At 47.0% G+C, this 17,416-nt stretch overlaps 1 protein-coding gene across 1 annotated transcript in view; it reads right to left on the reverse strand.

Moving 5' to 3' along the window:
• The window catches only part of LOC143964466 (ubiquitin carboxyl-terminal hydrolase 12-like), a 77,780-nt gene extending 64,043 nt beyond the window's left edge, over nt 1–13,737 (reverse strand). Inside the window, exon 1 of the mRNA XM_077474338.1 lies at nt 13,478–13,737. Coding sequence (XP_077330464.1) covers nt 13,478–13,525 — 48 coding nt within the window. The 5' untranslated portion in view covers nt 13,526–13,737. The remainder of the gene's footprint in view (nt 1–13,477) is intronic.
• Nucleotides 13,738–17,416: the final 3,679 nt, after the last annotated feature.

The raw sequence follows: 17,416 nt of genomic DNA on the forward strand, positions 1-17,416 counted from the left end.
GACAGGACAGTGCATGCATCCTTGATCAGTAGCCACTAGCGTGGCAAAAAAGCCAAACTCCCCTGACCCTGTCCTGGTGCCATACTCACACAGGTACCCATTGATGGTCCTCTGCTGTGTATGAAGCCACTGCAGCATTGCCAATAGGGCTGCAACTAACGATTATTTTCATAATCGATTAGTTGGCCGATTATTGTTTCGATTAATCGGTTAATAACTTTAAAAAAAATAAAAAAAAAGTGTGGTGTATAATTTGGTTAATATATAAAGTTTTAAAAAAGGAAATGTATTCTTAAATATCTATATGCAGTGGTAAATATAAATAACCAACTATATGGTTAGGGAGCAAAATCTCTAATCCGCTCTGAGAATAACAGACAGAAGAGATATAATGTGTATACTATTAGAGGACATATACACTGTATATACAATTAAAGGGTGAATCTGGTAAATATCAGACTCCGAGATCAAATTTTTTTATTTGAAGAAAAAAAAAAAAACAGTTTTTCCGATTTTCAAACAGAACTGCAATACATTATATGCTGGCCATACAAAAACAATGTCATCCTTCAAAAAAATAAAAATAAAAAAAAAGTAATTTTAAGAATGTTCGTTCGATTTTCAAATTGTTAGTGGGGTATGTGCAGGTACGCATCCTGGATGTCTAAGGACGCCAGGGAGTCCCCTTGATAGAATGCAGCGACTACTAAGTGAACTGATTCGATTCTGAACCTCTGCACTTTTACAAAGTGATTGAGGGCTTTTAGGTCCAAGATTGGACGTACCCCTTCCTTCTTGGGAACCACAAACAGATTTGAGTAGAATCCCTGGAAGCGTTCCGATTCTGGAACCGTTACAACCACCCTGCGATTCAGCAGGTCCCTTACTGCCCCCAAGAGGGCCTCCCAGTGAGCCGGGGATACGGGTATGCTGGAAGGAAAGAATCTGTTTGGCGGCCAAGAGAGAAACTCTATCTTGTAGCCTGTGGAAATCCGATAGCAGACCCATTGGTCGGATAACCGAGAGGACCACCGGGCTGCAAACTCCCGAAGGCGATCCCCCACCCGAGACATGGGTGGGGGCAAACCTTAATGCGGTAGCACTTTTATTTGCAGGCCTGGTGGGCTTGCAGTTCCAGGGACGTTTTTGACCATCCATAGTTGTCCTGTCAGGCCGGGCGGACGAAAAAGCCGTTTGTGACCAGAAAAATAGGGCCCTTACCTACAGCGTGGCTCCTTAGCCTTCCTGGCCTGTGGGAGTAAGGTACTCTTACCACCGGTGGCATTTTTAATAATGTCATCCAAAGAGCCGGTCGCCAAGGAAGGGAAGATCTGTCAGGGCTTTTTTGGATGCCTGGTCAGCAGACCAGCATTTGAGCCAAATCAGGCGCCTCAGCACCACTGCTGACACTAAAGCCCTGGATAACAGAGGGAGAGTATCTAGGGCTGTGTCACAGACGTACTTAAGGCCTTTCGCTAGTTCCACGCAGACAGGAGAAGCCTTTTGCTCTCCCAATTCGCGGTGCAAAAGTTTTGCCCACTCAGTCAGTGTCTGAGACACAAGTGCGGATGCCAGTACTGGTCGCACGGCTGACCCCACAACCAACCGTAAACAAGGAACGAGCCACCGCCTCAGCCTTCCTGTACGTGGGATCCTTGAAAGCAGGAGTCGACCTCAACCAGGATCGTGGTTATTTTATTTAACCTGGATACTGGGGGGTCCACGACCGGAGGAGCCGACCATTTTTTGAGAAGGCTCTCCTCAAAGTGGTAGCGCACCGCCATATATTTGGGGACCGAAAAGGTTTGTTGCAGGCGACCCCACAAGTAAATGAACTTGTCGAAATAAGTCAGATACGGGAACACCTTAGGTGAATGTGCTGGCTTGTGGGACCCAAAAGGGACCGGTACATCAGCAGAGGGATCTGCTGGCTCCTGAATCTTCAGGGTATCACGCACAGCTGTGATAAGTGCTCCAACAAGTGCTTTGTCGCACCCAACCCGGGCGGGGACTCATCCTCACTATCCGAACAGTCCTGGTGAGCGTAGTCTGACAAGACAGAGCAGGGGTCACCAGCTTCAGGACACGAGTCTGCATCAGAGCTCTCCCCAGAGGATGGGGGGGGCGGGGCCGCTTCAGTGCACCTTTCTGCCCATGCACCGCCTCCATCTTGGCAACGAACAAATTGAAAACCGCCGTCAGGGTGTCCATGGGCACTGAGCAGTCTGCAGGTGACCCAGTTACAATTGCCTGGATTTCGGGGGAAGAAACACCAGTTTCTGAAGCCATGCTGACCCTACCCTGTCTGCCACCCGAAGGGGACAGTGATAGTCCCACCCTCCTTGCGGTCGCTGGCTGAGGGGCTCTTTACCGCCGGACTCACCACCCTGAAGAGTTCTGCGCTGTCCCACAAGTATTGCCTGTAGTCTGTGTGCCCCCAGGTGCAGAGGAAACAAAAGCTGTGTCAATGGCAGCCGCTGTAATAGCACCAAACCGCTATGAAATGTGCTCAGGCTTCAATAAAATGGCCACCCAGCATCCAGTACAAAGACAGAAAACACAGGGAAAATGGCTGTGAGAGCACATGAGCCACGCTGCTGCTAGAGAACACTGAAAAACGTGTTCAGGCTTCCAGAAAATGGCTGCCAGTGTTCTGAATAGGCGATCACTAGGAAAATGGCCGCTGAAGCCCAGCACACCTAAAATAGCTGCCAGCAGCTCCATGAGGTACAGAAAGAAAAATGATGGCTGAGAACACAGCACCGTACAAGACAACAGCAGACCCTCACAGGCACCTTCCCTCGGGGGGGGGGGGATAGGGACAGGGAGAGAAGAGAGGGAGGTGAGGGACCCCCGAATCGACCTCCCAGAGAATGCCCAGCTGCTCAGCCCCACCGAAGCAGGGAGAGCTGTGCTTACCAGTCCTGAAGAGCTGGGAGACATTCCAACACAGACCCACTCACTGATCAGTACAGGGTGGCTGCTGGCCTCGGCCCACTGTGACGCAGACATCAGTAGCCCGGTCATATGTGAGCCCCGGAGCATAAAAGCTCACCGACCACCTCTGGAGCTGAGGTTTCATCGTGGCTGACCCAGCACAGAGCTCTGGTCTGCACACGCTCAATGGCCGGACTGGGGAGACTACAAGGATAAGAGTATCCAGCCTGTCACCCAGTCGGCTGTTGAGAGTAGATCACAGGATCATTCTTGTGCAAAAAGCCAAGCTTCTGCATAAAAAAGCATGGACTGATGGGCCAGCAGGGTTCCTAGGTCCTTCTTCAATAGGCAAAATAAAACGGAGGTCTGTTGGGCAGACTGGAAGGTTGTTGCCCAAGAGACCGCCCCCTGGGCGGAACTGAGAGTTCTAAGTGTTGTGTTACAACTAATGCCTAGTATCTCCTAGTAATAGGGCAAACAACCCAATAGCTAAGAGGGGAGCTGTATCGGTCGGTGAATATAAGAGAAAATCTGCCTGCTTAAATCTAGCTCAAGATCTCTCTGTCAATGCCAACAACACTACACATAGCCGCTGTGTAAGCAGCCTTATATAGTGTGGGGCGTGGACTTAGTCCCCCTGAGCCATGTTTCGCCAAAGGCACCCTGCCTTTGGCCAATTATGGCTCTCAGCAGAGTGCGCTGTGATTGGCCAAAGCATGCAGGTCAGGTGCACGATTTGGCAAATAATCCTACAGCAATGCACTGCGATCCCGCAGATGGGGCGTTCCACGGTGCTCGAATTTCCCATGAACGCCCCATAATTTATGCAGTTCTGCAAACGGGCGAACACCCGGTGTTTGAGTCGAACTCATGTTTGACCCGAACATCGAACTCATCCCTAGTACTCATCAAGGGCCTATATAAAATAATTCACTGCATGAAGTTTGTGCTCACATAAATAAAATAAAAAAGCTTTATATAATGTACTGCATCCCAAACTTCTACCTGTAGTGCCTAGGGAGGGTTAGGTCAGGATCCTTCCTTTACTATACCTCAGGACAGCAATTACCTTCAAAATGTTCAAGCTGTGCCTATATAAATCGGTGATAATAATGCAGCCTGGAGTTCACACCTATGTGTTCTAATTGTGGTATGTTTTTATTGCATTGTAAAACATACTGACAGGCATGATTATACACACATTTACCATGCTTCCTGACATTAACCAGCCCATGGTGATTTGATTTTCTTTCCTTTCACCACGAGTGAAAGGAAAGAAAATTGCTTGAATCACCGGGGCAATCCTTCCCATGGCGCTATTGTATTTTGTGGGTGGGGGGGTAGTACAGGGAGTCTTCCCGGCTGGCAGAAACAAATGGTTACTGCTAGCGACTATAGCCACCGGCAATAAATCACATATAAAAAAAAAAAAAAAAAAAAAAAAGACCGACTGGTTGTACCCAAATCGATCGATAAATCGACTTGGGTATAATCAGCTTGCCCATAAACAGATCAAATCTCGGTCAGTTCCTGCTAAACCGGACACATTTTAATCTATGTATCGCCATCTTTAGTTGTTGTGTGTTACATGTGCCTTGAAGCATGTTTTCATGTACTTCAATTGATTTTGAAGCACCCAACTATTCAGATTCCGGGACCATGTCAGACTGCATTCTAGATGGGGTAGCATTTGTGCTGGCAGCATGCTGTGGCATTTGGTTTACATACGCACTTTACTGAAGGCACAAGTCTTACACAGAGGGTATGTGCGCACTATCATGACTGCGAATATAAAAGGTTCTGTTCACTTGAAGTGTTACTAAACCCACAACAGTAAAATCAGTCTATATATGCAGTAAAGCATGCTCGTTATGCTCACTGTGGAACCCAAGGTGTTAAACCTCCGCATTGTGTAAAAAAAACTGTTTGATCCCGTCTTCTCTGATGCTCCCCTTTTTACTGTCCCCAAACCATATCCTGATAAGACAGAGCCTTTGGAGTCACTCTGCACATGCTCAGTTTGGTGTGTATTGCTATATTTTTGTCCAGACAGAGGGTCGGGGTCCTGCAGCCTCATAGGACAGTCAGAGAATAAAAACTCCTCCTTCAAGCTTTAACCAGACACTTGGGCTACTTTCACACGGGGGAGGGTGGGCGTCAGCGATGCTATTTTTAGCACTGCTTTACCGTCGCTATTCAGCTGCTAGCAGGCCAGTTTTAACCCCCACTAGCGACCGGAAAAGGGTTAAAACCACAGATAAAGCGGCGCTGCCTCATTGTTTTCAATGGGCAGGGGCGCTTTAGGAGCGGTGTGTATACACTGCTCCTACAGAGCTGCAAAGATGCTGCTTGCAGGACTTTTTTTTACCATCCTGCAAGAGCACCGCTCCAGTGTGAAAGCCTCTTTACAGGCACTATGCAGGCACTATTTTTAGCACTGTAGCATCTGTAAAGCACCTCAGTGTGAAAGTAGCATAATAGAAGTCATAAAACTGCTATATACTGCTGATGAGAAAAGGTATTTAGCCGTTTATATTTACTAAAATAATTGCATTTCTGTGTACTGTGAGAAACCAGATATAGTAAATGCAGGGTCCTGGGTTTAGTATCAATTTAAAGTGACACTAAACTAACTAAAATAACAAACTTGTTACACTTCCCTGCCATGTGCAATGGTTTTGCACAGAGCAGCAACGATCCTTCTTTTCTGGGGTCCCCCACCAGCACTCTAGGCCCCTCCACTTCGGCGAGTATAGGCTTGTCCCCGAGCCACCCAGTCTGCTTCTACTGATGACTCCTGTCCCCAGATCCTTTGTTACAGCATTTGATTGACAGCAGTGGGAGCCTATGGACACCACTGCCATCAATCTGCCCAATGAGGTGGGTGACAGCGGCGAGAGCCACTGTTCTCATGCACATTGCTGGATCGGATCGGGCATAGGCAAGAAAAAAAGGGGGGGGGGTGCTCCTGAAGCACAGAAGTTTTTTTTACCTTAAAGCATAGGGTAACAAGCCTTGAGACTTTAGAACTGCTTTAAACATTTAGGTTAACGCCTTGGTGCCGGAAGCACGCAAATATGAAACCTTTCGGCGGGTGGGCCTTAGTACCGATCGGTCGCATATTTGTGTGAATAACTGTAAATAGATCTGTGCTGAGAGCGCACTCCTGGCACAGTTACTGGCAGCTAAGGGAAAGTTTTTGATCGCTACTAGCGAACGGGACCTTTACAATCATGTGACTCCACGAAAGCCAATCACGGGGGTCATTTTATCATAAAGAGGGTCTTGAATGTGATCCGATTTTTTACGGTTAGACAGTGTAAGCTCCTCAGGGAAGGGGAGATGGATTCGCAGGTTTTTTTCCCTGTTATCAGCCTTGCCGCCGTGTTTTGGATCAGTTGTAATCGCGCAAGTTGATATTGTGGTAATCCTATGTAAAGCGAGTTTGCGTAGTCCAGTCGTGAATTAATGACTGTTCCAACTACCACTGCTTTGTAGAGCTGCCACGACGCGTCAACGTAATCAACTACGTCGACTAAGAAAATACGTCGACGTGCGTACAGGGCGTCGATGCGTCACAGTGGTGGCAGTGCTTAGTATCTACCGCTGCCCTCCGTGCCGCCGTCCCCCCTCTCTTCCCCCCCTCCGTGCCGCCGTCCCTAGGGGTGCAACGGATCGTCACCGATCCGTGATCCGAGCGCACATGCCGCGATCCGCGGTCTCGGCCTTAGGAGAGGCCGCGGCTTCGGCCTAGCTCCAAAGCAGCGGCCATCTTTCTACACCCAGGCGTTTACAATGGGATCGTTCCGACGGAGCGATCACTTGTAAACAAACCGGCGTCATGACACGACGCCGGTTTCTCTCTCCCCACTCTGTACTGATCAGTGGAGGGGAGAGGTCGGATGGAAGCAGCCATCCCTCCATACCCAGCCCGATACAATACTCTGCCCCGCCAATACTCTGCCCCGCCAATACTCTGCCCCGCCAATACTCTGCCCCGCCAATACTCTGCCCCGCCAATACTCTGCCCCGCCAATACTCTCAAGGTTATCCAAAGGATTAATTAGCTAATCAAAAAAAAACAAACACACACTAGATTCATAAAAAAAATAAAAATAATCGGATAGTCGTTGACTAATCGAAAAAAAAAAAAAAAAATCGATAGATTAGTCGACAGACAAATTAATCGTTAGTTGCAGCTCTACTGCTTTGTCATTCTTTGGGATAAAAGGGATGAGTCTGCGAAGCATGCGTAGCAGATGGTGAGAACCACTGACTACAGATCCTATTTGCGCATCCATTCTTCCCACTGACCATCACACTAATGTATCATGAGTTGTAGATTTCTAATTTTTAGCGGGGGTTCCCCGAAACTGGAGGAGAACTATTTTAAGGGTTCCCCTTTGTTGAAAAGGTTGAGAAAGGGGGTTTGGAGTACTAGACCAAAAAACAGTCTAATGGTCACAAGTGATACTTCAAGTCTAGAGACCGATGAAGTCGTCCCATTAAAAATAAGAACATGGTGAATATTTTGTGTTGTCATAGCAGCAAAACTCAGCAAATGCTTTTTGGATGCTCGTTAATGTAGATTTGAACACAGTAATGCTTGCTGAAGTGCAATTAACATACTGCTTTGTAATAAACACATTACTATTTAACCCTCTGACAGACTGTCAAGCTGTTTTGTCTGGCACCATCTAAGAAATTAACGTATCAGCCTTATATTGATCTGTTTCACTTTGTGACTCTGGTATTGTTTAGTGCTAAACAAAGCAGCATCAGCAATACTAGAGCAGAGAACAAGCACAATCACAGGAGGATGCCGACCTGAACACACAGACATTTCTACAAATGACAATCTATTCCCAGCATGCAACCACTTTAAGCAGTGCTTTCAGAGGCTTACTTACATTGGGCATAATGAAGGTACTCCAGCAAAGAGTGGCCAGGTAAATATTGCACACGATCACAATGGGAATGAAGGGGTGTAATATAACCCTGCAATATGATCAAATTCAGTCTACTGACTAGAAGACTACAGGGTCAGCTCGGCAACTAAAACGCAATTATTAGAACCAAACACTCCACCTAAAAAAGCAAAACTGAAGCAGCATCCTTATTTTACATTGAGATCAGCAGAGATAACTTGTGTTGCCTCCTAGGAGTCAAATTGTATCCGGTTCAGACCCGCTCATATAAAAAGTATAAACGAGTGACCAAAGACAAGGCCAAAAATGCAATCCTCGTGTATGTGGGTTTTAGTAGGGAAACACCAAATGTAACAATTGGGTTTTCACCGAAAAGTATAAGAAATGCTCCATGGATACTTTTGTTACAATAGAGATCAACCATCACCTTAAAGTGGAAGTTTAGGCAAAAACTAACTCTAAACTTACTCTCTTCCGCACTCTTAAGCCTCATACACACGAACGGACTTCAAACTAACTTTTCCGTGGATTTCAGTCCAAAGGGCGTTGGCCGTGAACTTGGTATGCATACACACGGGCAGGACTTTTACAGCCAACTTTCACCAAATCACGTGTTTTTTTTTTAGCTCTTTACAACCACCCTTTGGTCAACTTCTGTATTGTCTGATCTTTTGCATTGGTTCTGAGCATGCGTGTTTGTACTTTAGACTAAGGTCCAATGAATTTGTGTACACATGATAGGATTTTGCACCATAGGACTTTTGTTGCCGGAAAGTTTGTCTGGTTGACAGCGAACATTTCGGATATTTCCTTAAAACAGGTCATTTGCATGTTTGTTGTCAAAAAGTCAGATTGTGTGTATGGGCCTTAAGAGACTAATTTATCTAGCCCTGTAAAGCAAAAAAAATCACTGTACCTACCTGTTCTGCAGACACTCCCGTCCTGTCCCACATTGAGCTGTCCGGGCACTTTGATAGACAGATCACCCGTCCAATCTGGACGGGTGATCTGTCTATCAAAGTTCCCCGGACAAGGAGGAGGGGCTGTATGTGACGACGCACAACGGGGAACACACAGCTATTGAAATTAAAGCTGTGATGTTCCCGGCGCTCTATTGAACCAGACGGAGGAGGCAGCTCTCCTGTGCTATACACCCCCCATGATGGGCGGCACCAGGGGTGGGGGAGGTGCTCCGCCCCCGCCCCGTCCCATTTTCGGCTCAATTATCGGCCGTTTCTTCCTTTCGCCAAATTGTCAAAAAGGGCATTTTCGGCCGATATGTTTCGGCGGCCAAAATTTCATTGCATCCCTACTTTAGAGCAAGAGAAGCTAAAAAAAAAAAAATTCTATGCATGTCTTCACAATGGTCCATTACACTTCTGTTGTGTTTTTTAAAAATCTTGCTCGCTGCATTTTTGGCGAGTAAAAAAAATAAAATTAAAACACAGCAAAAAACGCACCTCCTCATTGAAATGCATTGAAAACGCAGTAAGCACGCATCAACAATGCACCCGTGTTACATTTTTGATGTGGTTTTTGACTCACATGACCTATGAAACACACACCATAAGTTTAGCAAAATTGTGGTAAAATAGTTTTTGGAGGCATTATCAGCACCTTTTTCTCTATTGGGAAACACAAAAAAATAATAAAAAAATAAACCACATTCCTCAGCCAAGAGAGAATTGAATTTTGGTCTGTAAATGAGGGCAGTTTAACCACTTAAAGACCAAATCTTTTTCTGACAAGTTAAAAATCTGTATTTTTTTGCTAGAAAATTACTTAGAACCCCCAAACATTAAATTTCTTTTTTTTTTTTTTTAGCAGAGACTCTAGAGAATAAAATTGCAGTTGTTGCAATATTTTATGTCACACGGTATTTGCGAAGCAGTCTTTCAAACACAATATTTGGGGAAAAAATACACTTCCATAAATAAATAAACAGTAAAGTTAATTTTTTTGTATAATGTGAAAGATGTTATGCCACGAGAATCGTGATCTTTATTCTAAGCAAAAAAATCATGATTCTCATTTTATCCAGAATCATGCAGCTCTAATGTAAACCAAAAATTTGACTGAAGTGGATGTAAAGAACTGATGAAGAACTGATCTGATCCTTTAAAAGGAACTCTTTTGGTCTGAGGAGCAGACCTAAGGCCTAAGCTGGAGGCCTGAAGCAGCCATGTGGCAAGAGAATAAGCCAGGAGGCTGAAATATTCTGGACTGTGCAAGATACAATAATGGTGGAACCCCCTGTGTGAGCTACTGACGTCTTTTGTGAACTTTTCCATTCTTTAAAAAAAAAAAAAAAAAAGAAGTGGGCTACAATGCAGTTTTAAACTGGCGAACTCATTGAAAAACACACCTACCGCTTGAGTCTGATCACCCCAATCTTACACTATATATACCCCCCCCCCCCCCCATACATCCATGTCTCTGTGCTTTATTTTGTTGAGAAATCACTTTGAAAAAGACCCCCCCCTAGCATTTCCAGCTGCGCCCATCTTGTGTAAGGGCAGATGAATTATGTAGCATTTACTTCCTGGAATCCATCTGCCCTTAGCTCATGCATAAAGTTGTTCTTAGCGGAGAAAACCCCCTCCTAAATACTTCTGGGATGTATGACATCATTTGCCTAGGCCGGACAACCAGGAAATAACTGAAGAAATGTTAAAAAAAAAAAAAAAAGAGAGAAAGAAAGAGAAGTGTAAAACAAGTAAATCTGATACACTTTCCCATCTATTTTCTAATGTTAGCAGCATAAGTATTAGAAATAGTCAGTGATAGTTGAGAGAGTGATGTTCCACTTTAAAAATGGAGCTCTAGGGGAGTTTTTAACATTGCTTTTCTCCTGCCAAGAGAAAGGCATTCAGAAGAGCTGGGCAAACGCCCCGTGTGCATCGAGGCCTATAGGATGGTTTTGCAGGAATGGGCCCCAAGTGAAGCAGTTGAAACAGATAACCAACACTTGCCGAAGTGCTGAAAGCGGAACACTTTGCTGGAACACTTTGCTGGAACACTTTGCTGGAACACTTTGCTGGAACACTTTGCTGGAACACTTTGCTGGAACACTTTGCTGGAACACTTTGCTGGAAACGGTTCGGCCTGACCGCCCACCAGAGAGGAACACATTCTATTGCCGAGTGATGCTTTTGATTGGATGGAGATGACAGCGTGGCTTTACAGCCAACTCACCAGGAAAGAATAAAAGTCATCTCACCCGCACACAATACTGTAGTAAAGACAGCCCCGGGTACCACATATTGTCCATGAATATTGGGGTCCCACACAGCTTTTGTGGCTGCTTTCCAATTTCAAAATGGCAGCGAAGGAAGAGGATCTCTCATCTTTCTACATGTCACCTGTTCATGACAAAAAGCAAACTCTGCTACTACAAGCAAGCGCTGCTATGGAGAGGTCATCAAAAGTATGAATATGGGATAATACACGTGGCGTGGTCTCCCTTCCACAACTAGCTAGAAAACTTTTCCAGTGCCTCTTCCCGGCTGTGCATTTATTTAAAGTGGTTGTAAACCCTTACAAACCACTTTGACCTACAGGTAAGCCTAGATTAAGGCTTACCTGTAGGTCCAAGAAATATCTCCCAAACCTATACGGTTTAGGAGATATTTGCCCGAAGACGGGCACCGCTGTCTACGGCGCATGCTGAGCGTGGCATCCTCGATGACGAAGATGCCGCGCGTCTCGGCTCCCGTGCGCATGCGCGGGAGTGACGTCATTGCGGCTTCGCCGAATGACAGCGGCGGAGCTGCGAGACCCACCGAGAAGATGGATGCGTCGGACTACAGGGGACAGCAGTGACATCGCTGGCTCCTGTGTCAGGTAAGTGACACATAATGGACTACTATGCAATGCACAGTAGTCCATTATGCTTTACCTTTGCAGGGAATCAAAGAGGAAGTAAACTCATCAGGGTTTACTTCCTCTTTAACATACCTGGCAGAGGCAAAGTTTGGACTGCAAAGTGTAGCTCCACATTTCACAGCTGGCTGCCCACGGCGCAAACCACCATTTGTGAATGGGTCTGCAGTTTTTTGGGACGTGTCCTGGATAGCCGCTTTAAGACCACTAGGGGGGGGGGGGTGCGCAACCATGGAGCCGATGCACTAGCTGTTCGCTGGGCACCCGCGATTACTCCTGAGAGACGCAGAACGGAGCTCTGCCACTGTAAACAGAGAGGATCTCGGTTCTGTCAGGGGTGAGGAGACACGTCTGTTGTTCATACTAAGTATGAACAGCAGTTGGTCTCCTCGAAGGATAAGCTCAGGCGTGTTCGCATGGGCCACGTGCAGAGCCCGCCAGGAAGTCGTGCAACACTGCGCTAATCACAGGCAGTGAGACATTGTCCCGATGTGCGGCTGCAGAGATCGGGAAATGTCTCACTGCCTATGATTAGCGCAGCGCCGACTTCCCGGTAGGCTCTGCACGTGGGCTGTGCGAACACATCAGAGTGCATCCTTAGAGGAGACCAACTGCTGTTCATACGTGGTATGAACAACAGACGTGTCTCCTCACCCGACAGAACCGAGATCCTCTCTGTTTACAGCGGCAGAGCTCTGTTCTGCGTCTCTCAGGAGCGATCGCGGGTGCCCAGCGAACAGCTAGTGCATCGGCTCCGTGGTCGCGCACTCCCCCCTAGTGGTCTTAAAGCGGCTGGTCGTTTAAAGTGTTATTAAACCCACAACAGTAAAATCAGTCTCTATATGCAGTAAAGCATGCTTGTTATACTCACTGTGGGACCTAAGGAGTTAATCCCCTGCATTGTGTAAAAAAAAAAAAAAAGGCTTTTTAATCCGGTCTTCTTTGATCCCTCCTAATCTTCCACTGTCCCCAATCCATCTCCTGATATAACAGAGCCTTGGATTCACTCTGCACATGCTCAGTTTGGTGTGTATTGCTGCGTATTTTTAGTATTTTTTTTTCTTGGGAGAGTGCATGGGATTGGCACGGGGCCAATCAGCACTGTAGAGACAGAGGGTCAGGGGTCGTGCAGCCTCATAGGACAGTCAGGAGGATGAAAACTCCTCCTACAAGCTTTAACCAGACACTGATAGAAGTCACAAGACTGCTAGTGGTGTTTATGGTAGCCATTTATATTTACTATTATAATTGCATTTCCATGTTCTGTGTACTGCGGGAGACCAGATATAGTGAATGCAGGGTCCGGGGTTTAGTAACACTTTAACCTGTACAGTGCCATACACAGACTGAGACTTCTGACACAGGAATGGGAAGATTGCCTGTACTATGGGCTGTGTGTACAGAGCAACATATCCACATTACACTCCATGATCGGTGCTCAGATCATACAGGGTGCAGGTGGACTCTAGAACGCCCACACACCTACTAAAGAGAAGGAAAACAATGGCTGCAAAGCAATGCAAGCACAGGACAGTGTCAGGTGGAGAGGAGAGTCTCCATGATCCAGGAGAAGAGCCCAGGGGGGGTCCAGCTGGTGACCTGAGAAGTGAAGGTAGAGGTGGAGGAGGGGCTGTGTGCAGGTATGGAGCCCCCCCCCAATCTCTGTCTGGATCCCCTCACACACACACACACCCAGTTCCCTGTCCCCCCCACCCCCAGGCCGCACTCACCATGGTACAGATCGAGGCGATCTTGCGGACGGTCATTAGTACGTCCATCCGCCCTCCTCCGCCGTCGCCATGATCAACCGGAGCTCGGCACCTTGACAGCCGCAGCGGAGTCCCCGGGATAGCGCTCCGCCCGCCGCTGTGCGACTTTCAAAACATTCCGTCCGGAAACATGGCCGGCTGCACGAGAGTGCCTGGAGCAGACGTTCCGACCCAGGAATGAGGCTTGGGGGGTGAGGGGGACAGGAGTGAGAGGGAAGTAGTGCAGGTCAGGTCTATGGAACTGGGGAAGGAAATAATACTGGCAGGAGTCTGCTTCCCTGCTCTATTTCTAAGAGAATTTCTGTAATGGAAGACTATAGTAATTGTTTCCATAGCGCCTGACCACCGGTGCCACCCATTATTTTCTCTTCACTGACCATTAATACCAGGCGGCTTTTCTCTTTGGTGACCATTAGCGCCCTGTGTTTTATCTTATCACTGACTGCCAGTGCAGCCATTTGTCTCCCTCCTTCTGGACGCCGGGCATTTATTTTTCTGTCACTGACCACCAGTGCTGGATGAGTCCATGCTTTCCAAGTGTCCCGTATTTGGAACCCAATCCCTCCGTCTCCCACCTTCTCGGTTGTCCCTCTCCGCCTTCTCGGTTGTCGTCCCTCTCCGCCTTCTCGGTTGTCGTCCCTCTCCGCCTTCTCGGTTGTCCCTCTCCCCCTTCTCGGTTGTCCCTCTCCCCCTTCTCGGTTGTCCCTCTCCCCCTTCTCGGTTGTCCCTCTCCCCCTTCTCGGTTGTTGTCCCTCTCCCCCTTCTCGGTTGTTGTCCCTCTCCCCCTTCTCGGTTGTTGTCCCTCTCCGCCTTCTCGGTTGTTGTCCCTCTCCGCCTTCTCGGTTGTCGTCCCTCTCCCCCTTCTCGGTTGTCGTCCCTCTCCCCCTTCTCGGTTGTCGTCCCTCTCCCCCTTCTCGGTTGTCGTCCCTCTCCCCCTTCTCGGTTGTCGTCCCTCTCCCCCTTCTCGGTTGTCGTCCCTCTCCCCCTTCTCGGTTGTCGTCCCTCTCCCCCTTCTCGGTTGTCGTCCCTCTCCCCCTTCTCGGTTGTCGTCCCTCTCCCCCTTCTCGGTTTTACCCTCTGCCCCTTCTCGGTTTTACCCTCTGCCCCCTACTCGGTTGTCCTTCTCCTCTCCCCTTCTCGGTTGTCCCTCTCCTCTCCCCTTCTCGGTTGTCCCTCTCACCATCTCAGTTAGTGACCGTTAGCGCAGTGTATTTCATCTTGTGACTGACTGCCAGTGCAGCCATTTCTCTCCCTCCTGGACACCAACCACCAGTGCTAGATGAGTCCATACTTCCCAACTGTCCCATATTTGGAGGGACGGTTCCCATGTTTGGAACCCAATCCCTATGTCTCGCTCGCCTTCTCGGCTGCCCCTCTCGCCTTCTCGGTTGCCTCGCTCACCTCGTCAGTTGTCCCTCTTTATGGACAGAAGTGTAGACCGCTATAATAAAGCTAATACTACCCTTCACAAACACCTTTTTTGTTATTACATTGCTGTCATTCCTGAGAAGTCATAATGAAGTATACACAGATCACTTTTGGGGTTTATCCAGATATTATTATAATAATTCTTCTCAGGTCACATAATTGGGGGCGTGGCAGGGTGTGTGTCCTTTACACTTATTGTGCTAAAGGGTGATCCTTTGTCCCATAGAAAGTTGGGAGGTATGTAACAACCTGCATGAGCAATCCCGTCAGGAGGTTGTCAAAGCCAACAGCCAATTATAGGCAGCGGAGCCATTCCCTACCACGCAGCTGCACATATACACACCCTTGCATACATGAGAATGCCTAAGCTGCCTATGATTGGCTGTTAACTTTGACAACGTCCCAATGGGATAGCTCAGGCTTGTGTCCCAACACATCAGAGCTCATCTCTACTGGCCACTAATGCCAGGAATTTCTTCCTCTCACTGACCAACAATTCTGCCCATTTTCCCTCCTACTGTCCACTGATACCGATCCATTTGCCCTGGGCATTCTTCACTGACAAGTGACCCTGGGCATTCTTCACTGACACCAACACTGGGGCACGTCTTCCTTTTGCTGACCACCGGGCATTTTTTTTTTTTTTTTTTTTTATTGCTTACAAGTTTACCTAAAGCCCCATACACACTATCAGATTGTCTGCTGATTTTTTTCCTTCAGGTTTACCAAAACCATGTAGTACAAGGGCCTGCCTGATTGCATACACATTGAAACCCCTAAGGTTTGACCTCATATTATATGGTTTTGGTAAATCTGATGGAAAAAATCAGCAGACAATCTGATAGTGTGTATGGGGCTTAAGGCTTTTTACCAATCACTGATACCATGACATTTTTTCCCTGATAACTGCCATCGGGCATCTCTTCCTCCCACTGACCACCAGACATTTTTTCTTCTCACTAACCAGCGACAACTGTGCTGTACATGATATACTCCTGACTACTACACTTTATACAGGATTCCATACTACATTGTGGTGATCACTATACTCTATAAGCTGTGCTGTACATGATATATTCCCAACCAATACATTCTATACACAATATTGAATATTACACGCTGTACAGTGCTGATCACTGTACTCTGTAAACTGTGATGTAAATGATCTACTCCTGACCACTTACCATGACATACTCCTGACTAAAGTGTTTATTGTCTTAACAGTTGTTCAGTATTTTTAGACTGTTTTAATGATGGTTTTTCTTCAAGGTAGGCTCAGGCAAAATTTTTGCTTTCTTTCTATCTTCTGTTTATTTTTTTTGTTACGTTAACCTTTAGGTTTTTGCGTGGCTTTGACACTGTCCCTTGTGGCACAGTAATTCAGGAGCTTTTTGTAGATATAAGAACTATCTGGAATATCTGTGCAGTGTATGCTGACAGTCGGCTCCCACTCAGTACAAACCAGGCTCCTTCCATCCTTTGTAGTACCTCAGTCCTGCTAATCTTCAGATTCTTTTCAAATGATGCCCATTAACACACATTCCAGTGATAGCTGCATGGCATTTCTTAAGAGCTATTCCTAATGGTGACAACAATGGATTATGCCTTTGGAATGGGCTTTCGACTTGTCTCTTTCTGAAACCTGTGCCAGGGTGACAACACAGCAGTACAATTGGGGGGACAAAGACAGAGTTGTAACAGGAAGTGAAACAAGGTGCTTCATGGCAGGATCACCAGTTACACATTAAATGTGCAGCTTTCATTTAAATAATATGTACACCAACATTTGTTTCTTTTTTAGTTTTGCATAAAAATGTGGAATGGCCATGTTTACTTATTCCAGAGTACCCCACCCTAATGCATGAGGCCTAAGATCCCTTTCACATTGGGGCGCTTTGCAGGCGCTACAGCGCTAAAAATAGCCCCTGCAAAGCACCCTGAAAGAGCCGCTCCCTCACACTCCAGTGTGAAAGCCGAGGGCTTTCACACTGGAGCGGTGCACTAGCAGGACGGTAAAAAAAATTCCTGCTAGCAGCATCTAAGGAGCGGTGTGTATACCGCTCCTTCACTGCTCCTGCCCATTGAAATGAGAGGGGCAGTGCGGCTATAACACCGGCAAAGCACTGCTGCAGCAGCACTTTGCGGTGGTTTTAACCAGGCCTGTCTTTAAGGCAGGGCAAAAGGGGCAGCTGCCCTGGGCCCTGTCATTGTTGTGGGGCCCAAAGCAGCTGCGTCATACTTGCCAACTATCCCAGTTTACATTCCCTTGTCTCTTGAAGTTTTAGTCCTGTGCTGCTACTAATGCTGCCCAGCTCTGCCCTATTGTTGTATACAGATGACTCACCTGCAGACCCTGTGTTTACATGTTAATACTGGTATTCATATGTAAATAGCTGAGGCCAACTACATTGATATGTAAATAAAGGCAGCATTCATAGGTATATCATGCCCCCCTGCAGTGAGGAGAAGATG

This window comes from Lithobates pipiens, unplaced genomic scaffold (assembly GCF_037356315.1).
Source record: "Lithobates pipiens isolate NorthernLeopardFrog02 unplaced genomic scaffold, aLitPip1_a1.2 Scaffold_1, whole genome shotgun sequence".
Taxonomy (NCBI): Eukaryota; Metazoa; Chordata; class Amphibia; order Anura; family Ranidae; genus Lithobates; species Lithobates pipiens.